Below are 25,710 nucleotides of genomic sequence, written 5' to 3' on the forward strand. Positions count from 1 at the left end.
CTCACTGGTCAGGTTAAAAACCGTCCCTCACAGTCTCACTGGCCAGTGTTTAATGTTTAGCTCTCTTATTTACTACAAGTGTCATAAGTTTCCTCATTGGTAAAGGGTAGGGCCATCTCTATTTTAAATGGCTTCACTGATGTTCAGGGTGGAGTCCTTGGTCGGGGCTCAAATGGTCAATTCAGCGTTTTGTCATTTGGTCCAGACTGGTTTCTGTGTGAAGATGCACCTGCAGCTGCCTCACATCGAGCTGGAGCATGCGTGACTCTCACCCTGATTGTGATTATTTTTTCTTTTTTTTTTTAGATAAAATCAATAAAATGAGTTAAAGACTTCAAACGGGGCCAGCCTCCAGCTCCCCCCAACATCACTGTCACAATAGCACCTGTTTAATTACACTAACCTTTTTGTTATCATTTAGCACAAACATGCAGACACACCTAAAAACTGCTGACATTTTTGTCTAAAAAGTAAGTAAACTTTGGCCTTGCTCTATAATATAAAAATGCAAGAAGAAAATCACTTACACTGTTCCTCTCGTTTATATAAGGCTCCGAAGACAATTATTTCACCATTACTGCCATTTAACAGGTGCATCAGTCCAGAATCACTCTTATTGCTTTAAGCTAACAGTACTGCTGTATGATTGATAAGATCATCCACTTACCCATCAGAATGAGCAGAAACAGATTCTCCTGCATCTTTGTTCTGCTAGCTAAAACATTTCTAATGTGAAGTCAACAAAAAATCCCTAAAGTAATATATGTGTATGTGTGTGCATGTATAAAAAAGGTGAATGAGTGTAGTACTGTAGAATTTTTACTTGAATATCTGAAAGACTCACTTCATTTTAGCCAAACATTTCTGGATTTTTAGATATTATATTATGACTCTAATTATGATGGCAAATCATTTTATTTGCTAAATCTGACAAAATGACAAAGTGTCATCATAATTGGATTTTAGATTGTATTTCAGGTCAAATACAAATCATGTTAAACTTGACTTACATTTCCCAAATAGTCCCTCTTCTGTGTGATTTTTCTGTTGCAAGTGAAAATGAATTACCCAGCTCAACAAAGGCTCTCTTGTAGCTGCCTTGGTTTTGAATATGAAAATGAATGTAAATATTGATCAAAGTCAGAAAAATATGCAAAAGCAGCTGAAAAGAGAATGAAAAAAAAAGAGAAAAGGATTCATCCATCCAGTTTATTCTGCTTATCCAAATCAGGGTTATAGTGAGGCTGGAGCCTGCCCAGCTGTCATAGGGCACAGGGACAGTTCACCAAACTCTCATGGGGTAAAAACAAGTCAGCTATTTAACTAAAAAGACATTCATTAAGTTAGGTATAATTATTCATTATCTCAGCGGTAACTGAATCTATTTATAGTGTGCACATTTCAAAACATTTCAGTGTGAACTGTAGTGAGTGTAGGGAGCAACTATGTCCAGTAGAATTATAGAATACCTGTGGGAATGAGAGGGAGACAGATGTAATGATGACGTAGCCCTGGTAGAGTTGCAGATGATAACGTTTTCATTAGCAGTGACCAAGTTTGACAAAGATGGAGACAAAATTAGAAAGGCATGGCTAAATAATCCTAAATAATCAGGTCCCATCTTATCTTAAAGACCATATAGTACCAAATCACCCCATTAGAGCACTTTGCTCTCAGGGTGCTCATACAATACTTAAAACATTCATTTTTGCCAAAGCATATAGTTAGGGCATGAGCAGGTGACCTGAATCCTCCCGTAGATACACTACAATTGTCGGATGGCTGCTTCTGTGTCGCAGAATTTTGAGTTTATTTTGTATTTTTGATATATTGGAATAACGTTATAATAATAATAAAGTTATATAGTTATGCCTGTGCCCTCATTTCCTTTTTCTCCCTGTTAAAAGGGAGTTTTTTCTTCTCACTGATGCCCAAACACTTGCTCAAAGAGTGAGCGTGTTGGTGTAACAGAGGATGAAGCTAGGGTTAGGGTGAGATGGAAGCAGATGATCAACTGAGGCGAACCCTAAAGGAAACAGCTGCTTGAAGATTTCAAATACGTAACACACACCTTTTATGTATATATAGTAAAACTTTTCATTATTCTAGAACAGTATAAAATGTATAAACTCTCTTTTGCTTATGTCATATTTACTACAGACATATTTAACTTTGGGTTATAACAATATGCTCGCCAAGATTTTTATATAAAAATGAAAAGAAAAATTGTGTTTTTGTTATTAATTTATTTAAATAAATAACATTTAAATATGCACAATAGTTTTCTCATGCTGTTGCCAGGTGTGGGAAAAAAAGAGAAACACACTATGTGGTAAGCTCATCACTTTAGTTTGCCGCTGAGAAACAAGTCCAACAGGTACAGAAACAACCAAACGGCGCAGTCACAACGTCCACAGGATCTGAGCAATCGTGTGTCTCTGCGCTGATTTCGCTTTCAAAAACATGGACGGTAAGTCGCAGTTATTATCATGTTTTCTGCATTAATGATTAACAGAAATGTGGGATCACAAAGGAAGAAAGTTCTCTGAAAGTGATTGTTTTTCTCAGTCAACATCATCTACTCTGTTATATATAAAAGTACTTATGTAAATGTTATATAATATATTCAAGACTGTAATACACTGAGTGTATGCTTGATAGAGTTAATAATTCAAAATGATTTAGTTGTATCCACCATCTGAACAGCTAAGTCTAAACTTTGATCAACAATCAGAGAAATTACATTTTTCTACTCCTCCATATTTACTTGTAAGCCAGTACTGACTGGCTTGTACACATCATGCAGTTTTACCTCCACTTCAATTTACTGTTTATTTCTTGCACTGCTTTTGACAAAGTAATAGATAAATAACTGACACTGAATCATTACTGTTTTATAGAGTCAAAAAGAAGGATTGTGGTCCTGGGAAAAACTGGAGCTGGAAAGAGCAGTATTGCCAACGCCCTGTGTGGAGAGCCTGTGTTTAAAGTAAATCATACCCCCAAATCTGGAACAAGTGAATGTCAGTCAGAGGACATAAATATCGATGGAAGAACCATATTATTTATTGACACTCCTGGATTTTTTGACACAGACAGGTCTGAGCAGGACATGAAGTCTGAAATAACAACGTGTATCACAGAATGTGCTCCTGGTCCTCATGTGTTTCTCATTGTGCTTAAAGTGGAGAAATACACAGAGCATGAAAAGGCTGTAATAGACAAAATGAACCAATATTTCTCACATGAAGCATTTAGATTTACTACAATAATCTTTACTCATGGTGACCAGCTTCCTGAGGAAATGAAGATCGAAGAGTTTGTGAATGAAAGTGAAGCTCTGAGCGATCTGATCAGGAAGTGTGGGAGCCGCTGCCACGTCATTGATAACAAATACTGGAAGAACAACCAGGGACATGAATACAGGACCAACCAGTATCAGGTGGCAGAATTACTCAAAACCATTGACAAGATTATTGAGGCAAACAAAGGAGGCTACTTCACCAATGAGATGCTGCAAGGAGTGAAGAGAGATATTCAACAAGAGGAAGGTCGCATCAAACAGTCATCTCCAGATATTAAAGAAGAGGAAACTGCAACAAAGGCAAAACATTCTGTGTTTAAAAATCTGTTGTCAAAAGTTGCAGGAGTTACAACAGGGGATCTGTTAGGTGCATTCCTGGGTGGGACGATACAATTAGGGAAAGAAGACAGCACTGTAGGTTTAGTAGGAGTAGGAGTAGGAGTAGCATTGGGAATAGCAGCTGCAGCGAAAGTAGCTAAAAACAATGCACCAACATCATCTAGCACAGTTCCTGCTGCATCTGCAGAGCCAGCAGCCAAATAAAACCAGGAGTACCACGTTTGATGGACATGAAACTGGTGCACTGTGATGAAGCAAAGAAAGGAGACTACAACACTAAAGCACACTTTGTTTATTTTTTTAAATGTAAAAACAGGTTATAAATTAAATATCTAAAACATCTGTTAAGCTTTCAAAAAAGTACCTTTACAATCCACAGATGTACAGAATCAGCATATACTGCTAGGAAACTGGGCACAACTACTCACATTCACCTTTATAAGTTGCCATCATAGAGTCATTGTTAAAATTATAGAATGAGACATTTTGGAATCCTTTTGTTCCTCATGATTGGATTTCTGTATTTGCATTGTACAAAATGTCTTACTTAAGAGTTTTTGTTGAATACTTACTGTTAACATATAAATGAAGTAGCTTATGCTTAATGATATGTAAGAATGTGATTTTTTCCCCTCGTCATATGCTATAAAACCCTTTATGTTGCAGTTTATATTTCAGAATTTACCCATGAATATGTCCATTACTCCAGCTTAAACAAAATCTCTGGGTATTTCAATAACAGATCTATAACTTTCAAATAATTGTTGCTTCTTTTTTTGATGTTTTCTTTGCTACAAGTTTTCACTAATAAAGCAGCTAATTGTTTCACATGTAACCAAGTTTCTTCAACTTCTTGACAATTTTCATTTACTAGCCTCATGTTAATTCAGCTGAACTTGTTAAACCTCCTCAGCAGGTTTAGCCAAACATGTTTAAGAGGCAGTGACATCTTAAACAATGACTTTCATTTTTACTTAATTTGGCTTCCGCTGACTTTACTTCAGTTGAACCAGCTGATGAAGTTTAACAGGATCAGCCAAATCTACCACAGCCATTTTTAAACCAGAACAGTAATGGAAACTGCTGGGATGAGTGGACAGACCACTGACAGATTTGATCTTCGACAAACTTTATTGTAATGTCAGTTTTAATGTTTTTAAGTGTTGCTCATGTTTCCAGACTGTATAAAAGTTACTGACTGACAAATGCAGCAACAAATGAGACTAAATAAATCAAAAGAAAATGCAGACGTTTGTATTTTGTTAACATAAATCCAAATTTTGAATAAGTTATATGTAGTTCACAGAACAAAGAATCTATGGAGTTAGTATTGTAAGGTAAGGATTTAAAGGCCAATATAAGAAGTATTCATATATTCAAGCAGAAATAAATTCCACTTTTCTGAAGAATAGAAATAAAAAAAATTTTTAAAAATCTGTAAGGTCAATGAAATACAGCTTAACTTTTTCTTTCTTCTTGTATCATGTTTTTGGGTCATGTAGTTATTTATTATCTTTATCTCTGTGTTGCAGCACTGTGGATTATTATATGTAAACGTACACTGCGCAGTGCTTTGTTCACTTATTCTGGCTAAAACCCAGAGAACAAGTTAGACAGGTAGCAGAAGCGAAGCACAAGGTAAGTCCGCAGTACGAGAACAAAAGCAAACGACTCACTGCAGAGACACGTCGGGAACCAGACTATATTTTTGACAGATTTCTATTTTCTGGAGAGCATGGAGGGTAAGTAACTATTAAATAGACATTACTCCAACGCATGAGTGTTTGTCACTCTAGTAATCAAAATCCTAAACTGTGACCTATATTTTTAATTAACTGAGTTAATCTCAAGAACTATTTTGCTATGAAAAAATGTTTAACAGTATTGCTGCTCTAAGCTTTATCAATCTTATAAATACAAGCAAGATTTCTGGGTATCAAGGCTTGTTTGCTGACACATGGCTTGCAGTGTAGTACTGCAGTAAGATTTCTTTTAAAATCTCAAACATGCTTTAAATTTACTTTGTACTTGCATCTGTTTGGTTGAAGTCTCTATATGCAGCGTAATCACAAGGACCAATAAATGACACGGATGAATGATTAGCTAAAAGATTTCAGACACTCTTATGCTGTAGATGTCAGTGATATTTTCCTTCAAATCAACCAGAATGATACTAGGTTTGAATCACATTTCTTTGTGTGAAATTTAAAGCAAAAAGCAAAAAACAAACAATACAAATCACCCCTTTTAATTTTTTAACTGATAAAAATGTTTGTTGGTAAAGCGAGTCCAGAAAGAGTTGGGATTTATAACTAATCTGTTTTGTCAAAACATATATGTGACATTGTTCATGCAAAATTTTGCCGACACAGGGGCATCCTTTAAGGAGATAGGGTACATACAGACACCAATATCCCCCATGTCTGTTTAACACTTTGACTCTCCAAACCGTGACAAAGACAAGCATGCAGAAGTTGCAGTAACACCAGAGGGAGCTTTTTTATTTCAAGCCAACACGAAAATAATTGTGGGAAATATTTAAACAAAAATAATTAACATATTTACATGTATATACTAGGGGTGCAACAAAATTCACGGTTCGGTTCGGTTCGATACTTTGGTGTCACGGTTCGATATTTTTTCGATACAAAATAAAATGTTCATGCCTTTTTAATTTGTCATTTATTAAAATTATAAATATATATTTTAACTCAAAAGTACAGTCTTTAAATTTAACCCTAACCCTTGTGCGTGTTTTTTATTTTGACAGCGAATGCGCACCTGCGGACCACTTACTGTATGTGCAGCCCTGGTTATTTAGCTCATCATATCGCAGCCACAGAAATTATTTTGTCCATGAAACCATAAAGCTGCACTTTCTTTTTGCCTTATAGTCTGATTTGTCATAACTTTTCCGTTTTGCGGTAAGATTTTCTTTGGCTGTCACTTCTTCACCCTGACCTGTCTTATTTGGCTCAGCAGAACTGAAATATATATCCTGCTGCTTTTACACACGCACTCACATAAGCTCAGCGATTCTCTGCGCGATCAACCTCTTACATGTTTAAGCTTGCTGCGGGAGATTTCACTTGTCATGTTTGCATAGTAAGCTAACGATTAATAAGACGATGTCAGAGGAATTGGTGCACAAATTATCATCACTCACAGATCAGTGCTGTCGCTCTCTATACACAGTTCACGCGATTGCAAAGTGAAAGCAAAAAAACAAGCGCAAATTCAAACGCGATTTCAATATGTCACATATTGACAGTGGCTCACCGATGCCAATGACATAATTACCCAGCTACATTTCAGAAAGAATGCAAAAGCATTGACATATATTTTTCCTTCCTACAATAGCCGGACGGGCAGGGCAGAGATAGATTTTGGTAGCCCGACTGGAAAAATCGCTAGCCCCAGGACGTCGGGCTAGCGATTTTGCGAGCCCTGTATCTGATTGAGGAATCACTCATCTTTGGAAAAGAGAGTTTATTACAGAGAAATGGCTCTTTCCAAAATAAAAGCTATACTATCCGCTTCTTCTGGGCTATATTCTCAGCAGCATATTAAACATATCAGGTCCCCATAAGGAGAATCATGTGCTAACGGCTGTCTAAATGACTCGGGTAAAGTTTGTAGCATGCATGCTTGTTGTTTTTGTCTTTGCACTAGGATGATGTCGGCGTAAATGTGCAGTCATATTCGTTGTGTTCCCACTAGTGCTTTCAGGTTGATCTCGTTGAAATGACCTTAACGCCACAACACGGCAAATCTCCGTTAACGAGCTACCGCCGATCACCCCGTGCATGGGGCTAGACGGCCAACACGTTAACGAGCTAACTGCGCTAACACACTAGCTCCCACCCATGTAATTGAGCATTGCGTGGCACATCCAACATACTGTTTTACTTTAGTCCATGACGCGCTTACCTTCAGGGTCATACGTCACATGAAAACCAAAATAATTCCAAACGCCAGATCTGAATGAGGGTGGGGGAGGTTCAATTTGCCATGTTGCAAGGAGAGCTTAACTTCTGTCTCGCTAGCTTGCCCTGCGCTCTTCCTTCTGACTATGCTGTCTGTGTGGAGCGCTCAGTGGATCTGCGCTCGACAGTGCAGCCTAGGCGGAGTAGTCGAACGCAGATTCACTGAGCGCTCCACACAGACAGCATCGTCAGAAGGAAAGTTGATAAAATAAATTACAAATGTTGTATTGTTCGATACATATGCGTACCGAACCGAAAGCACTGTATCGAACGGTTCAATATCGATACGAATATCGTTGCACCCCTAGTATATACATATTAAGCTTAATAGTTTGTGACTGTTAAGGACAATTGAATGTACTTATGCAATTATGATTTTTTGTTCATTACTGACTTCTTAGCTTAATATATCATCGCCCCCTGCTGGTCGCGCAAATTCTTCATACATCTCCATTTCACGTTTTGGAGAGGCATGGTGTGAAATAGACACGGTGGTCCGGCGTGTCTATTACACGTTTTGCTGTGATACTGGGTTGATAGATTTTTGATCTGAAATTTGAAAATCGATCAGAGATGTCAGGAAGCAGATGAGGTAATGAGTTAATCTGATTTTTTCATCTATTCATTTTTTCTTCCAGTGACAAAGACAAGGAGGATTGTCCTGCTGGGAAAAACTGGAACTGGGAAAAGCAGTCTGGCTAATACCATATTTGGCGAGACCAGATTGAAGATTAATCATTTTAATGACTCAAACGCATGTTTGTCTCAGAGCGAGACCAAGACTGTTGATGGAAGAAGCCTAACTTTGATCGACACTCCTGGTTTCTTTGACCCAAGCAGGTCTGAGAAGTTGGAGCATGAGATGTTGAGCTGTATTACAGAGTGTGCTCCAGGTCCTCATGCTTTTCTCATTGTGCTCAAAGCAGAGAAATTCACAGAGCACGAAAAGGCTGTCATCGCACAATTATGTGAACATTTCTCTGAAGATGTTCTTAAATACGCTGCAGTGGTTTTTACTCATGGTGACCAGCTCCCCGAAGGAACGAAGATCAAGGATTTTGTTAATGAAAGTGAAGCTCTGAGTGATCTGGTGAGGAAGTGTGGGAGTCGGTGCCACGTCATTGACAATAAATACTGGAAGAACAACCAGGAAGATGAATATAGAAGCAACAAGTTCCAGGTGGCAGAGCTGCTCAATAGCATAGAAGATATAGTGACAGAAAACAATGGAGGATACTACACTAATGAAAAGCTCCAAACACTGGAGACAGAAATACAAAAAGAGGAAAATCAGGTTAGAAAGTCATCAGAAAATCTGTCACAGGAAGAGATTAGAAAGCAGGCTAAAGTTAACATCATTAAGAGACACATGGAAAATGCACAAAAATCATGGCTTAAATATTTTGTGGGTTTTGCTGTCATCGCAGGATTATTTGCAATTGTCTCAGCTTTGTTGATCAAGTTTGGAAAGGGATCTGTTCCATCTGTTCCATCTGTTCCATCTGTTCCTGTTCCATCTGTCCCTGTTCCATCTGGTCCATCTGTTCCTGTTCCATCTGTTCCTGTTCCATCTGTCCCGGTTCCATCTGGTCCATCTGTTCCTGTTCCATCTGTTCCATCTGTTCCATCTGTCCCTGTTCCATCTGGTCCAGCTGTCCCTGTTCCATCTGGTCCATCTGTTCCTGTTCCATCTGTTCCTGTTCCATCTGTTCCATCTGCTCCTGTTCCATCTGAATCAGTCCCCATTCCAGTCCCAGAACCTTTTGAAAAGGAAGTTGTGGGGGGGTTTGAGGCCATTTGGAATAGACTTCATGCTTTGTATGAGATAATATACAATCCATGGAATCCATTTGAATAAACACAGATCCACAGCCATATAATAAAACAGCCTAATCATTATACATATATAGCTTACATAAAAATATTGTCATTAAACTGTGTGGGTAAACCATTGTATTAAAATAATTTGGCCCATTTGGAATCTTTATGGAAAGAATAAAGTTTTTATTCTGTTTTGCAAGTTCCTGAATATGTTGAGTAAATACAAAGTAGTGGTCATATATTAAAACATGTATAATAAAATATAAACATGTGTTCCTGGCAATTGCAACTTGATTATGAAATTGTTTGATCTTCTCAGGTTTGTGATGTTTTAAAGCTTTTATATGCAGAGGTACCAGCAGCTTCAGAGGACCTTTACATAATCATTTACATGTACTGTGCATCAATAAAACAACTTTAATTATGTGTCTCAGGTTTTTTTTTCACGTGTATATTTTATGATTCATTGATAACAATTCCAACCAAACACCCATCCTGTTATCAAAGGGTATTGTCCGTGTATTCGTAAATACACAAGTCTGCCTGTAAAGTTTACCCTTAAACCTCTTTGCCAAACACCAAGTAATATGTTTGTCTTGGGATTGTTTGCTTATGACAATGACAAAATTATTTCACATGTATTAAACTGCTTTTTACTTTTACTCACTAAAACACAGCTGTTGTTGATGGGTGCATAAAATCCATCAAAATATAGCATATTAAGTACATTTTGCTATTGAGTATTTACTATAAAGTAAAAAAATAAGTAATTTAAGATAATACATTAAATTTCTTTCCATTCCATTCTGTTAGACAGACAGACTGTATTGTCATTTAAATTGAGACCTGCAGTGCACATAAGACTTTTTTCTTCTATTGGCTCCAATAGTGTGAATGCATGAGCTGACCGTTTTAAACTTGAGGAGAAGCCAATCACCTCACTATTAAGTGACCGTGTAAACTGTGGCGGTGGTAAATAGATTGGTACAGGAAACATTTCTTATACTCAGAACATGTTATACAGTTTTCCTCATTTCCAGTTACTTTCTTTCAATGCCAGTGTGCTTTTCTATGTAACATTCACAACGGGGTTCAGTATCTCTCCTGACGATACTTCAATATGCAGACTGCAGCAGCCAGACATCGAAGCACCATCTTTCAGATTAGTGGAGGATTAGCAGATCTACCTTCTGAGCTACAGCCACCAATAACTAACTTGTGACTATTGTTATTTGACCACACCTGAAACTCAGCATTGTGACTGTTTCATTTTGTATTTGTACAGTTGCCAAATAGTTTCACCTTACCCAGAAACAAGTTACTCCACCCGAAAAATGTGGTATTAACATTCAACTGTCACCTTCCAACTGCGGCCCAGAGTGTCTTGTCATTTTGACTGTGTTATGTTTCATATTCTTGAAGCTGTGAGCAGGAGTTCTAATGCTACATGGTGATCTAATCATACTATTTCTTCTATAACTACTTTTGAGCATAAAAATCATGCAATATATATAAGATTTTCAGTCACAAAGCCATATAACTGTCATATCTGTGACACAGAGTAACGAGGAAAACCATGTTCCACAGGATGTTTTATGAGTTTTCTGACAATTTATTGGAGAAAACATGAAAATGGTTTTTGTTTTTGAAGAATCAGGATTCATAATAGGTCGCTGGTAAAACATGTAATTTTTTATTTTTATTTTTTTTTAAATTTCAGATCATTTTTAAAATGTTTGTCTAAAATAGCCATATTTTGAACAGAAATTGTGTGAAATGGATAAACAACATTTGTATCTTTGTGTTTAACTTGTGCTTGTGTTTGTTATGCATGAGACAGCATGTCCCTATTAAAATGTAGCTTCTGGCTCATATTCAGACCATATGTGGCTGATTTTGATTGAATTATTTCAAATTCTATGTATTTGTATATGCATATTAAATATGCTACAGTTATTACAAGACATTGGAATTTAATCAATCAATCAAGGCTTTATTCGCCACGTGCAGGTTGCCCTGCAGTGAAATAGGACACCCCCCCCCCCCCCCCCCGACCTTACATACACAACGCAGACATCACATGGGGATACAGGTCGGAGATCGGGAGCGTTACAGAAAAAAGACACTGAAATATACACTACAATGGGAAAGTACAAGAGGAAAAAAAGAGACCTCTACTCATGCTGGGCTCCTGGGAGGACAGCATGAGAACAGGAAACAACAGAACTCTTCTGCACAAAAAAAGCACATAAATGTCCACAGTACAACATTATGGAACACGTGATAAGCCACAGGGTCGGGTGGGGGGTGAGGAGTAATCCGAAGCAAACACAGCAGCCATCCTGCCCAGCGCTACCATTCCAGCGCGGGCTCAGACCCACCGTGTTCCCAAGGGGGAACAAGCATCGGAGGCATTTGGAAAGGAAGGGGGGATGAGTGTGTGCATATCAGTGTATATGTATGTGTGTGCGTGTCCAGAGTTCAGCTGAGACAGTGTCCTTCGCCCTGCTAGGCTAAGTAAACAGTCTTCCAGCCAACCCAGGTGGCCTTGCATGGAATGGGAAGAAACAGACTAAACACAGTCGTTATCAGGGTGTTTTTGTTCGGCTCCAGCCTTGAGACCGCAGCTGGCGCCAAGAGGGTATCCACCTGAAGTGATGGTGTTTTTTACTTTAGTGCGAACAGCTCTACACACTGATTCATCGTTTAATAACTGCAGCTATGCATTAATGGAATTACATGTACCTGTGCCAGTAACCTCTCAAGAGGGAATGAATGCATCACTCTTCCATTTTTCAAACTGAACTTAATTAAAAAATATCTTCTTTGTTTGAAACTTGTTTAACTAGCATTGGAAACCGAAACATTTTACCACTCCCTTATTCAAACACTGAATTATTCTATTTTTAAAAGCACAGAAGCTTTACTGTGCTGTTCAACACTGGGGTATAGTTATAAAAGCATCTGCTTAAAACCTTCTTTTTTTTTAAAGTTTTGATATTATATGTGGCTTTTTGGTTTTCAGCCTTATTACCATTTATTAAATAAACAAAATATTGGGCAAGGGTTAACATGATGACCTGCTCTAACTGTACTTACAAGTGTTTTTTTTTTTCATCCTTTTTACCCTCGTCCACTTGCTAACTCAGGTTACTGCTTAGCTTTGTAGCAATGAGCTTGTTTTAAAAACCAACAAGAATGAGACCATGGTTACAGCTCCTTCTTTTAATTACATCCTAAAATCATTCATGCCCTCCTTTTTGTTCAACTGATAAGTCCACCATTTGAAATCTTGGTGTAATATTTTATTCTTCTCTGGGCTTCGACGCACATGTAAAATCTTCGTCTCATTCCTGTTAAATTTATTTAAGGAACATTTCTAAATTCCAAAATATCCTCAGTTGAACTGCAAAAACGTATTCATGCATTGTTTGCCAGCTTGGACAAATCTCTTTTATGCCTCCAAGCAGTACAAAATGCTGGCCAGACTATTGGCAAGCAAGCTCACAGAACTACTGTTTTATATTCTACACATTGGCTCTCAGTAGAGTTTAATGATTAATTAACTTCTGATTAATTGAAAAAACTGAATGAAAAACTGAATGCCTTGCCATCAGGATCACCAGGATATTTCTGAAGTGCTCTGAGGCTCATTTTGGTCTGCTGTGAACTGTCAGTGTGATGTGATATAGAAACCGCATATGTGTAGTTTCTCTTTCTCTGTGCAGTCTCCATGACGCACACAGCGAATGACAAAGATCCATGTTACTCATGGCATGCAGCCTCTCTTTCTCTTGATGGTAACACACATTATGACTACAATTGTACTTTTGTACAGTTTTTGTGTAGTTATGTGGTTAGAGGTTCTCTCCTCCTTTATACACTTTATTTTAATTACATATGAATTTAATAAATGTATATATTCTTTAATCTGATAGTAATAAAACTGTTGTCAATTGTTTTGGTCACATGTAAGTCTGAATGTGAGATTCTGACAGCTCTAAACAGCAGGTACAAATCATCTGCAAAATCAGCAATGTGGTGTTTTGGAGTTGCTAATATGACAAAGATGTGATCAATAAAATGGCCAAGCTATCGTATTTGCTTAATGAAATCAGACATGACCTGGAAACCCCAACAACAAACTTTCTTCCATCTCTTTACTTTCTGGTATAGGGGTCTTTACAACATTTTGTGGCTTCTGTAGCAGCAGTTTCACCTCGTGTGCAGTTAATAACCTCTGCTTTATCTGAATTCAGAAGCAGAAAATTAGAGGTCATCCAGGTCTTTATATCATGAAGACACCTGGATGCCTTCTCTCCTAACAAGACCAGAGTTCCTTTAGAAAGTTTCCAATCATTCATCTATGAAGCCCATGTAGTTTTTTTGGATTACATGGGCTTCTGATTTTGCAGATGGAAATTTAAGAACATGCAGCTAAAGATGTCCCTGGCCCTGATCCAGTTTGGGGGGGGGGGTTGGCAAATTTAATATAAATTATAGTGACCTCTGATGACCTCTGATTGACGTAACATGGTGTCATTACTGCCGACGTAAATTGTAATTTTTTTCTGAATGAAATTATAATTATAAATTAAAAAAAATATTATAATCCATGTTGCGCCTTGCTACTTCATGCTTGTCCACGTCCTGTTCAGTCATGGCCTACACTTCTAGCACGCCGCTGGTCACCTGCCATGCCACACCGTCACCAGTTGCCTGAAATGTTTCAGTCGCAGTCATCCATCTGAACTTGAATGTTGTATTGTGTCCCTTTTGTGTTTTTGGGGGATTGGTTTTGAGCCCTCCTGAAGTCAGCCACAACTGCTGCTCATCAGCCCTTGCCAGCTGCAGCTCATTGTCATCAACAGCAGCAGCCTCCCTACTTAACTGTGTGAAATGTACTAAAACAATAAAAATGTCATGGTCTTTTATATTTAGATGTGTTCTGTTGCTGTCTCACATGCAATTGGACAGTCTTAATAATCCCCACAATGCAATAAGCACTGCCAAGATACAAGTCAAACAGGTGTAGAACAAAACGAAAGGTGCAGTCACAAAGTCTTTGGGTTGTGAGTAATCGTGTGTCTCTGCCCTGGTTTTGTTTTCTTTCAAAAAGATGGATGGTAAGTTATTATCATTTATTCTGTATTAATAGTCAGCACAGGACACTTAACTCCATCTAAGAATAAAATGTTTGTTTTCATTGTCAAGATTATTTACTGCACTGAATACCTAAACAAATGTTTTAAAGTAAAAAATATTAAGTAAATAGTATAGTATGTAAAAATAGTGTTTAAAAAATATTTTTTACAGCAGCTTAATAAACAGGATAAGTTTGTTGTTTCTATTGCATCTAAATGTTATTTATCCTTTTGTATATATTATTTTTTTTACATTCTATTGCATATAGTATTTTATTTTATTTTATTCTATTCTATTCTGTACAGTTGTGTACAGTATGTTGTTCTTATTGTATTCCAGTGTTCTCTAATTTTTGCTATATAACTTTGCACTGTCCACTTTCTGCTGTGACAAACAAATTTCCCACCTGTGGGACTAATAAAGGTTATCTTATCTTATCTTAAATCAGTATCTAGCTGACAACCAGGTCTAAACTGCACAATGGTCTGTGGATTTAAACTCTTTCTACTTTTCCATATTTACTTGTAAGCCAAAGCTGACTGATTTATAAAGAATATGCAATTTTACTTACTTACAAAAAGTAGACTGGACATTCATTTTTTTAATTGTAGTGTCATTAAGGTTTAAGTGATATTTCACTGCTTCTATACTATCTCTTGCACCCTTTTAGACAGAGCAATAGATAAATAACTGACACTGAATCATTACTGTCTTATAGTGCCACAAAGAAGGATTGTGGTCCTGGGAAAAACTGGAGCTGGAAAGAGCAGTATTGCCAACACCCTGTGTGGAGAGGCTGTGTTTAAAGTAAATCATACCCCCAAATCTGGAACAAGTGAATGTCAGACAAAGTACATGTCAGTCAGTGGAAGAATGGTACTCTTTATTGACACTCCTGGATTGTTTGACACAGACAAACCTGAGGGGGACATGAAGTCTGAAATATTGAGGTGTATCACAGAATGTGCTCCTGGTCCTCATATTTTTCTCATTGTGCTTAGAGTGGAGAAATACACAGAGCATGAAAAGGCTGTAATAGACAAAATTAGTCAATATTTCTCAGATGAAGCATTTAGATTTGCCACAATAATCTTTACTCATGGTGACCAGCTTCCTGAGGAAATGAAGATCGAAGAGTTTGTTAATGAAAGTGAAGCTCTGAGCGATCTGATCAAGAAGTGTGGGGGCCGCTGCCACGTCATTGATAACAAATACTGGAAGAACAACCAGGGAGATGAATACAGGAACAACCAGTACCAGGTGGCAGAATTACTCAAAACCATTGACGAGACTATTGAGGCGAACAAAGGAGGCTACTTCACCCATGAGATGCTGCAAGAAGTGAAGAGAGATATTCAACAAGAGGAAGGTCGCATCAAACAGTCATGTCCAGACTTAACAGAAGCAGAAACTGCAACAAAGGCAAAACAATCTGTGTTTAAAAATCTGTTGTTAAAAGCTGCAGGAGTTACAGTAGGAGCTCTACTGGTTGCATTCCTTGGTGGAGCAATAAAAGAAAGAAGTCTAGGTTTAGCAGTAGTAGCAGCAGGAGCAGCTGCAGCAAAAATAATGTCAGACGCATCAACAGCATCTGACACATCTGTCACAGTTCAGACTGGGTCTGCAGAGCCAGCAGCTGAGTAGCATCAAGGTTTGAAACAGGTGATAGAGCTTACATACAAACTATAGCACCAAACCACATTTTTTGAATGTATAAAAGGAGTTAGAAATTAAATCTCAGATTTTTTCCATCCTCTGTTAAGCTCTCAATAAAGTACCTTTAAAATCCCCAGATGTGCAGGATCAGCGTATATTGCTAGATAACTGGGCACAACTACTCACATTCACCTTTACAAGCTGCCATCAGAGAGTCATTATTAAATTTATAGAATGGGAAATTTTGGAATCTTTTTGTTCATCATGATTCGATTTCTGTATTTGCATGGCATAAAGTTTCTTACTTAAGAGTTTTTGTTGAAGACTTAGTGTTAACATACAAATGAAGTAATTTATGCTTAATATATGTAAGCATGTGAGTTTTTCCCTGTCCATATGCTATTAAAAGCCTTTATGTTGTAGTTGATATTTCAAACTTTACTCATGACTGTGTCAATTACTCCAGGTAAAAAAAAAATCTCTGGATATAATATTATTAGATCTATAAGTTTCAAATAATGTTTGCTTTTGTTTTGTGATGTTTTCTTTGTAACTAATAATGTTCAATTATAAAACACCTAATTTTTTCACATGTAACCAAGTGTCTTCACTTGACAATATTCATCTTCTGGCTGGATGACTTCATGTTAATGATGAGCAGTAAATAACTTTTACTTTCAGTTACTTTCATTTTGATTAAATAATTCAGCTAAACTTGTTGAACCTCCTCAGCAGGTTCAGCCAAACATGTTTAAGAGGCAGTGCCAACTTAAACAGTAACTTTCATTTTTACTTAAATTGGCTTCCACTGACTTCACTTCAGCTGAACCTGCTGATGAAGTTTAACAAGTTCAATTAGAGCTGCCACAGCCATTTTCAAATCAGAACAGTAATGGAAACTGCTGGGATGAGTGGACAGACCACTTTAAGTTGTTCTATTCTTTAAAAAAAAGATTTGATCTTAAATAAACTTTATTATAACATCAGTGTTAATGCTTTTAAGTGTTGCTCATGTTGCCAGACTCCTATCAAAGTTTCACTTATTCAAAACAACGAAACAAGTTAGACATTGTCAGGTTCTTTTATGAGAGAAGATGATCCAAACTCAAGAAATAACTTTCTCTTTTCTTTATTCAAGCAGTCAAAGGTTCAAGTTAAAAAATGGCTGCCGTGTCTTTTTGCTACCTCTTAGATCAAGATGGACAAAGAGCACCACACCCAGGCAGTAAATGCTTTTTATTATATGTAATAAACAGGACACTAAGGTGATTGGGCAAAAGTTGGAGGGAAGTTCTCCTTATATCACTGAGATCCAGTACTTTGGCTCATGTTTCTCCTGCCATTCTCTGACCACTTCTTATGTGTAGATGCTAGCCTTGTAGTCAAGACCGCCCAAACTGAGACCAAGACAAGACCAAGACCAGAGGACAGACGGATGCTCCACTTGACTGTCGCGTCTCTCACCCTCTCTGTTTTTCACATAATGATATTATCCTATATCCTCGTATGTGATTGGCCACAATATGGAGGGATTGGAGCATAGCTGAGCCACTGTGTGAGAGCTGAGCAGTGAAAGGAAATTAAGTGAGGGTTGAAATGACTGAAAGATTAATAGGCTCTGTTTTGAGTTTTGTTCAAAAAAGAATGACTTCATATAGGGAAAAAATAAATATCACATATGCAGGACACCTTAAACTAGTTTTTTTAATTAAGCAGCAAGGCAGAACAAAGTCGGGGCTGTATCAAGACACAGGGACTAAACCCCAATTCAACCAGACCCAGAACTGATCCGGAATTAAAACAGGACTACAACAGTTCAATATCAGGACTACTGAGGACTTAACCAAGACAGAACCAGAATCAAAACTAGATGATAGTAGCACTAAAACATCCTGACAACAAAATTGTAAAACCATATCCCAGATTGCAATTCCAGTTTCCAACAATGGCTACTACTTCAGCTACTTAGTTTTAATATTACTCTTATTACTCTTTCTGGGTCGCAAAATAAACTTTTAACATATTTTCAGGCGAGAATGTAGCTGTGTAAACTTCAAATAACTTAAATATGTTGTTTTGCCTTTTTCAGTGTTCTATTTGTTCGTGAGTAAATTGGTTTGGCTGAGATTAAAGTTTTTATCTTGGATTAGATTAGATTAGATTAAATAAAACTTTATTAATCCCTCGGGAGGGTTCCTCCAGGGTTTTCACACAGCTGAAGAAACGTCAAACAGAAAACTGATTAAACAGAAGTGTGAGATGGTCGAGAATCTACACCAGCGTCCAGTTATATTTTAGACAGAAAGGAACAGACGGCAGAGGTGACGTGATTCTGAAGGCTAGACCGTCCAATTTCACAGTCGCTCATTTCCGGTCTACCCGGCTTTCGGACGACCCGGCCCACTTAGGTTGCGAAGGTGGAAGCAGCCTCTGAATTTGGACACCCCCGGCCTGTTTCCGGCCGGACAATAACAACAGTGACATTTAACTTATTTTATCAAGTAAACACTGTAAAATTCAAATGTTTTGTATGTATATATATACCCGCCCCCCAACAGCCGTTTTGAATGTCTCCCTAATTCTGAGGTCTCAAGGTTGGCATGTATGTGCCAGGCTTTGGCCCACATCAGTCTAAAATTGTATGTAACCATGAATAACGTGTTGCCATGTCCACCAGGAGAGACTGGACAGTATAGATGTAAAACCAATATGCCAGCAGTTTATCTCATGTTAATGAGAGGAGAAGGCATGTGTTTGGCTCCTTCACATAGTGGACATTGAGTTGTTGTGTGGGGCACCAGTAGTCCATGTCTGTTGCTGTAACAGTAGTTCATGTTTAGAATAAAAAATCCCAGCTCACTGATTTGACAAGGGCAATAGTGCCTAAAATGCTGCTGAGAGATCTTTTACTTTGTGGTAATCTGTGGTAAAGAGAAACTTGTAAATAACTCATGAAAGAATAAAGTTACGTTGAAACCAAGCACACAATTGTTTTTCTTGTGACATTACCAATGAGTTTGATGTGTCACATGGCCCTCTTCCTATTGAAAAAACAAAAGTTGTATCCAAGATGGCCGACTTCTAAATGGCCACCATGGTCACCACCCATCTTGAGGAGTTTGCCCCCTCACATATACTAATGTGCCACAAACAGGACTTTATATATATATATATATATATATATATATATATATATATATATATATATATATATATATACATACATGTTGTTGATATATATATATATTAAAATAATAGAATAAATCTGTTTATTTAGAAACATATCTGTGACCAGGTTCACACAAAATGTTGTTGAGACAGGACCACTGGCTAAGGAGGAGATTGGGTATAGTAAACTCCGATTCTTTTGTCCCCGTGATAGAACAGAGAAAACTGACTCATAGTGTGTTAAAACATTTATATTTCTTTTTATTCAATCATCTTGCGGAAGCGAGAGACCCCTGCACAGCCCAAACGCCAGTTGCAGGATCTCTAACATTTTTAGCTCAACATGTGTCTTATATGGTGTTATTTCTGTACTTCAGACGTCACACACGTCACTCACAGTTTCAAACATTGCTTATATGGCAAAGTTCCTCTTTTCTGTGTCTTATCTATTAATATGCCTGTGCACTAAAACTTCCTGTTTTTCAGTCTGGCTGAGCACTTAGTTTGTGAGTCAAAAGTGGCCTTGCTCTACAAGCCTTCATGATTAAAGTACATAAAGCAATCTAATGAGCAGATACACATTAAAAATATCTCTCTATTTCTTAACAGATACATACACAGACATATCTTCAGACATATCTTTATATAATGATTGTAGGCAGTGTTGGGGAGTAACGGAATACATGTACCGCCGTTACGTAAAGCAGTGGCTAATGCCATATTTGGAGAGGCCAAATCAAAAATGTATTTGATTTCATTGAGATGATCCAACCCATGCAAATCACATTAGACCAACAAAAGTACTTAATACTAATAGGGGGACATTTATTAACGTGGAAATCCTTTCCATGATTATTTTAGGTTCGTTTAAAGAGTTGTTTTTTTTTTCGAGTGTTCAACAAACTCAGAGTCTGGTTAACATAATTTAATGGATTTAGAATATCACTCCATCCATCCTTTAACGTTTGTCCTTATAGGTGTCGCAGGGCAGCAGGAGTCTATTCAAGCTGTCATCGGGCGAGAGGTGGTGCACACTCTGGACAGGTTGCCAGTCTATTTACAGACAACATTTCACTCTCACATTCACATCTATGGGTAATTTAGAATCATTAACCTAACCCCACATATTGTGTGTACCCAGAGAGGCACACAGTGCGAAATTGCTAACTCCACACAGAAAGATCCTGACCAGTTGATGCATTTGCAGGAGCTTCTTGCTTTTGTGGCAACAGTGCTAACACCCATCGAGCTGTCACTCCAGACATAAAGTAGCATGACAGCTACAAGGTTTGATACTGAATTTTCTTAATGTTTTTGTCCTTGATAGGTTAAGCCACAATAAATAGCAATAGCATATAGATGGTGTGTTTAAGCTTTTCGTCCTCTTATAACTCCAGTGATTTTCCTGCGGTTTGCAATCTTGTGTGATCTTGTGAATTTAGCAAGGCAGGTAACCAACGACTCTCACTAGATTGTATCACGTCATCTCAACAAGAATAAATGTAGCAATTTTTAAGTTGTTGAATTTCATGCAGATCGTACATGATTTAATTACGTTAACCATAGAAATATAAAATAATTTTCTTCAAAATTACATGTTAGCCTTGTAAATGTAACAACCACCCAATTTCACTCTTTTGAGGCCATGATTAATAGTTTCACCAAAATTTAGCTTCTAGCTCATATTCAGACCACAGGTTTGGTTTCTGATTGTAAGACTTGGAGTGGGTGTAAAAATTGACTTAGTTATTAGAGCTTCTACATGTTTTCAGCCCTAAATATTTTATATTTTTATGAATTTATCAAAAAAAGAAATTAGATGTGATGCACTGATTGATTGTTTAATAATGGCAGTTATGTATTAATGGCGAAGCTTTACAGGAAACCTTCACAGGCATTACAGTAAACTGTCAAGAGGGAATGAATGTATCACTCTCGCATTTTTCAAACTGAACTTCATTAAAAATACCTTCTTTGTTTGAAACTTGTTTAACTAGAATGAGGAACAGAAACATTTCACCCCTCCCTTATTCAACCTCTGAATTGTTCTATTTTTCAAGGCACTGAGAGGATTTACTGACACTATGTCACAGTTCAGTGTGCAATCACAGTTATTGAAGTATCTCCATGAGACTATATTTTTTCCATTAATCGCCTTTATTAAATAAATAGTTTTGATGTTATATGCAGCTTTTGCTTTTCAGCCCTATTACCACTTACACAAGAAACAAAACGGTCCACATTTCATATATCAGTACTGGTCATCACAGTTTAATGTGATGACCAGTTCTGATACATGAATTGTCAACAGTTATACAGTGACATGTTGTGGGTTTGCATGGATTTACAGCAAAACATATCTTCTGGGTGTACTGCAGCCTGCAGCATGAGGTGTTGCTCATTGTTTTGTGTAGTTACAGTGTCAGTTAACAAGTTCGACCAGTGACAAATGAAAGCAAAGAAAAAGTGCAGCAAGAGAGCAGGTGGAAAAACACACGGCAAGGACATCGTGAGGTCCTGGTGACGACTGTGATTTCTTTTTACCAACATGGACGGTCAGTCAAGCTTACTTTATATCAAATACAATTAAAGGGAACACATATGTGTTTAAAGGAAATGTTTTGTTTTGACAAACACAATTATTAGCTTCTGATTAACTGGAAAAAACTGAATGAATCAATTCATTGCTCCAAATATTAGAGAGGGGCAGCCTTGCCATCAGGATCACCAGGATATTTCTGAAGTGGTCTGAAGGTCGTTTTTGGTCTGCTGTGAACAGTCGGTGTGATGTGATATAGAAACCACATATGTGTACTTTCTCATTCTCTGTTCAGCCTCCATGATGCACAAGGGTGCATGACAAATACCCAGTAACTTATGTCATGTAGCCTTTCTTTCTCTTTATGGTAACACACATTATGCTTATAATTGTACTAATTGTGCAGTTATGGTTACAGGTTCTCTCCTTGTTTCTACACTTTATTTTAATTATATATAATCTGATGGTAATAAAATTGTTGTGAATTATTTTGGTCACACTTAAGCCTGAATCTGACATTGTGGCAGCCCTAAACAGCAGGTATAATTCATCTTCAGAATCAGCAAACTGGTGATTTGGAGTAGCTAATCTGACAAAGCTGTGATAGAAAATTTACCAAACCGTCAAGTTTGTTTAATGGACTCAGACATGACCTGGAACCCCTGACCTTAAAGTACTCAAAATAGAAGAGGCAACAAAATTTCTTCCATCTCTTCAGTTTTTGATCTTGGGGTCTTTTCAGCATAGTGTGGCTTCTGTAACAGCAGTTTCACAGCCCGTAAAGTGGAGTTTGAAGCTAATATGGCTGAAGAACGGAGAAAACAAAGGGTGACTTGTGACCCTGATCTGTGTGTTTACATTAAAAAGCTTTAGAAAAATAAATGTCTTGTTATTACACTTACACTTATTACACAGATTAAATTGTTATCATTTCAGGAACACAGCAAACACAGTTTTCACCGTAACTTATTACTGCTTGTTACTATGGTAATAACTCATTACTGTTTAGTGATGGACCTACACAAATTCAGCTGCATGCACTTTGACCATATGTGACACAGACACAGACACTCTGCAAATCAACTGTTAACACCATCAATCGCAAAATACAGACATAATGTTTTGTCAGTCAGGCATTTCCAGTTCAATCCTCGAACTGATGTACTTGTCTGTACTTGAATGTTACTGGATGTGATGTCATACATCTGAGGTTCTCAGTTGTTGAAACCTGTTGCTATTGTAACAATTTTGTAACACTGTGTACTACATTTAACTTACACACGCATGACCTATGTTCATTAGTTTGTTCTTATTGCACCCTCCTGCTTCAGTATGTCTTACAGTTGCAGTTGACCCCACTCCTCATCAGTAATATTCAGTATTGATCTTGGTCTCTAATTTCAAATCCCATCTTAAAACACATCTCTTTAAACTAACAAACTCTGATCGTTATCTGTATGTCACACAAATTTCCCATTGTCTTATTTTACATGATGCAAAGTGATTTGAAAAGTGCCTGAAATAAAATGCATTACTATTACTGTTGGTTTTTATTATTATTATTATTAGTGGCAGCAGTAGAAGCATTAGCATTACTATTAGTAGTAATTTGATTTACACATACAAAATTAATACATTTCCCATCATCTCATCACTTATTTCTGATCAGTAAGCCAGGTATAAGGGGTGAATATCATGAGCACACATCCTCTAAATATCCATTTAGCAGGAAATATCATAGAAAATACATTTACTTAAGCAAAAACATAAAATAAAACATAACCAGCAAATTCAGCAGCAAACCAACAAGACATTTTGAAATTGACTTCTACATCTCTTCATTTACACAAGTGTTTCTTGTCTTCTAGCACTGACTTCAAAGAGGATTGTTCTACTCGGAAAAACTGGGGCTGGGAAAAGCAGCCTGGCCAACACCATACTGGGAGAGAATGTCTTCAATGTATGCCATTCACCCGTTTCTGAAATTAGTCTGCCCCGTTTAGTAATTAGGTCTGTAAATGGAAATAACATCAGTTTTATTGACACTCGTAGTATTTTTGACACAGGCATGTCTGAGCAATTACTCAGGGATGAGATAGTGAGGTACATGACAGAGTGCGCTCCCGGACCTCATGCTTTCCTCATCGTCCTCAAAGTGGAGAAATTTACACAGCAGGAGCAAGATGTAATCAAAAAAATATGTCAAGATTTCTCTGAAGATGCTATGAAATACGCTGCCGTTGTCTTCACTCATGGCGACCAGCTCCCAGAGGGAATGAGAATCGAGGAATTCATCAGTCATAACAAAGAGCTCAGCAATCTGGTGGAGAAGTGTGGAGGCAGATGCCATGTTGTTGATAATAAATACTGGAAAAACAACAAAGAAGATGACTACAGGAGCAATCGGTTCCAAGTAGCAGAGATACTCAGGACAATAGACAAAATAAGTGAGGCAAACAATGGAAGCTGCTACACCAATAAGATGCTACAAAAGATAGAAAGTGAACTACAGAAAGAGGAAGAGCTTATTAGACAGTCATCAGCAAACATGTCGGTTGAACAGATTGCCACTGAAGCTAAAAAGGGTGTGATGAACAAGCTGCTGATTATATTTGCAGGTACAGCAACAGGCGTATTGGTTGGAGCCTTTCTTGGTGTGGCAAAGATGGTCACATCAACTTTTTTGAATCTGCAGGAGTACACAGATGCAACAGTATCACTGGCTGCTATACAGAAAGGGTTAGAGGGAGGTCAGTTAGGATATGCTGCAGCTGAACAATCAGAAAGTGCATCGGAAGCCTTTCAGAAAGCTGCTAAAGCTGTCCTGGAACACACTGTTAAATAATTGTTAGGATCATGACAATGACAGAGAGTGGACTAACTGGGTAACTGACATTTTTATTTTATTTTATTTTATTTTTTATTTTTATTTTTATTTTTTCATTTTTTATTGTTTTTTAACTTTATTGCTATGTCTGGTTTTATTAATATGTGCATATTAGTATTGTACAGCACTTTGGTCTACCAGGTGTGTTTTTAAAGTGCTATATAAATAAATAAATGATGATGATGATGATGATGGACAGCAAAGAGAGCAGAGAAAGGAGTGTTGTTTTCTTATGACTTGTGTAATTACGTTATAAGTAGAGATAGTAGAGGAACTATTTAGGTATTTAGTCAAAGAAAAGTAGCATTTGCTAAACACTTACACTACTTTGTTCCAGTTAAATATTAGCAAATACAGGTACTTTTCAAGAATAATTTTCTTTATACAATTGGTTATAGATGCTGATGCATTTTTTACAATCTATCAAAGTACATCAATAAACACAGATGTCAAACAATATATTTGTAAAACATTATATTTGTTGGTATTCACTTCTTAATCATTTCTGTCAGCTGTAAGCAGAGTAATAAATTACTATGAATTTGAAAAAATATTTTAAGCAACTTATAAATAAACACACATTTTAAGACCTTCAGGAGTGAACTTGTGTAAATGCTTTGATTTAAACTTGATTATGTCATACTACAATTCAATGAAACACGTACATATTAAATGGAAATGTATATATCTGAATTTATTTCTTTTCTTTTCTTCCAGCAATAAAAAAAAAAAACTATTGATGAATCTTTGTAGTTTCTTAGGGTGAACAATATTATATCGACCTGGGAGCTGGGTATAATATACCGTGATTTGGTATTTATAGTATTTGCTATTTTAATAAAATTTATTACATTGTCTCTCCTAA

At 37.1% G+C, this 25,710-nt stretch overlaps 4 protein-coding genes across 4 annotated transcripts in view; all 4 read left to right on the forward strand.

Annotated features, from left to right (window-relative positions):
• The window catches only part of LOC120739366 (GTPase IMAP family member 7-like), a 127,894-nt gene extending 111,056 nt beyond the window's left edge, over positions 1–16,838 (forward strand). Inside the window, exon 2 of the mRNA XM_040041116.1 lies at positions 15,314–16,838. Coding sequence (XP_039897050.1) covers positions 15,314–16,239 — 926 coding nt within the window. The 3' untranslated portion in view covers positions 16,240–16,838. The remainder of the gene's footprint in view (positions 1–15,313) is intronic.
• LOC120739371 (GTPase IMAP family member 7-like) lies at positions 2,369–4,988 on the forward strand. The gene is made up of 2 exons (XM_040041129.1): positions 2,369–2,470; positions 2,901–4,988. Exons 1-2 carry the CDS (start codon positions 2,464–2,466, stop codon positions 3,845–3,847), a joined length of 954 nt encoding a protein of 317 aa, XP_039897063.1. The 5' UTR covers positions 2,369–2,463; the 3' UTR covers positions 3,848–4,988.
• Positions 5,228–9,878, forward strand: LOC120739367 (GTPase IMAP family member 7-like). The gene is made up of 2 exons (XM_040041122.1): positions 5,228–5,385; positions 8,268–9,878. The coding sequence occupies exons 1-2, from the start codon at positions 5,379–5,381 to the stop codon at positions 9,485–9,487; spliced, it is 1,227 nt and encodes a 408-aa protein (XP_039897056.1). The 5' UTR covers positions 5,228–5,378; the 3' UTR covers positions 9,488–9,878.
• Positions 16,839–21,068: 4,230 nt separating the features above from the next.
• Positions 21,069–25,710, forward strand: LOC120739395 (GTPase IMAP family member 7-like). The gene is made up of 2 exons (XM_040041150.1): positions 21,069–21,974; positions 23,827–25,710. The coding sequence occupies exons 1-2, from the start codon at positions 21,968–21,970 to the stop codon at positions 24,801–24,803; spliced, it is 984 nt and encodes a 327-aa protein (XP_039897084.1). The 5' UTR covers positions 21,069–21,967; the 3' UTR covers positions 24,804–25,710.

This window comes from Simochromis diagramma, unplaced genomic scaffold (assembly GCF_900408965.1).
Source record: "Simochromis diagramma unplaced genomic scaffold, fSimDia1.1 OVJJ01000370.1, whole genome shotgun sequence".
In the NCBI taxonomy this organism is placed as follows: Eukaryota; Metazoa; Chordata; class Actinopteri; order Cichliformes; family Cichlidae; genus Simochromis; species Simochromis diagramma.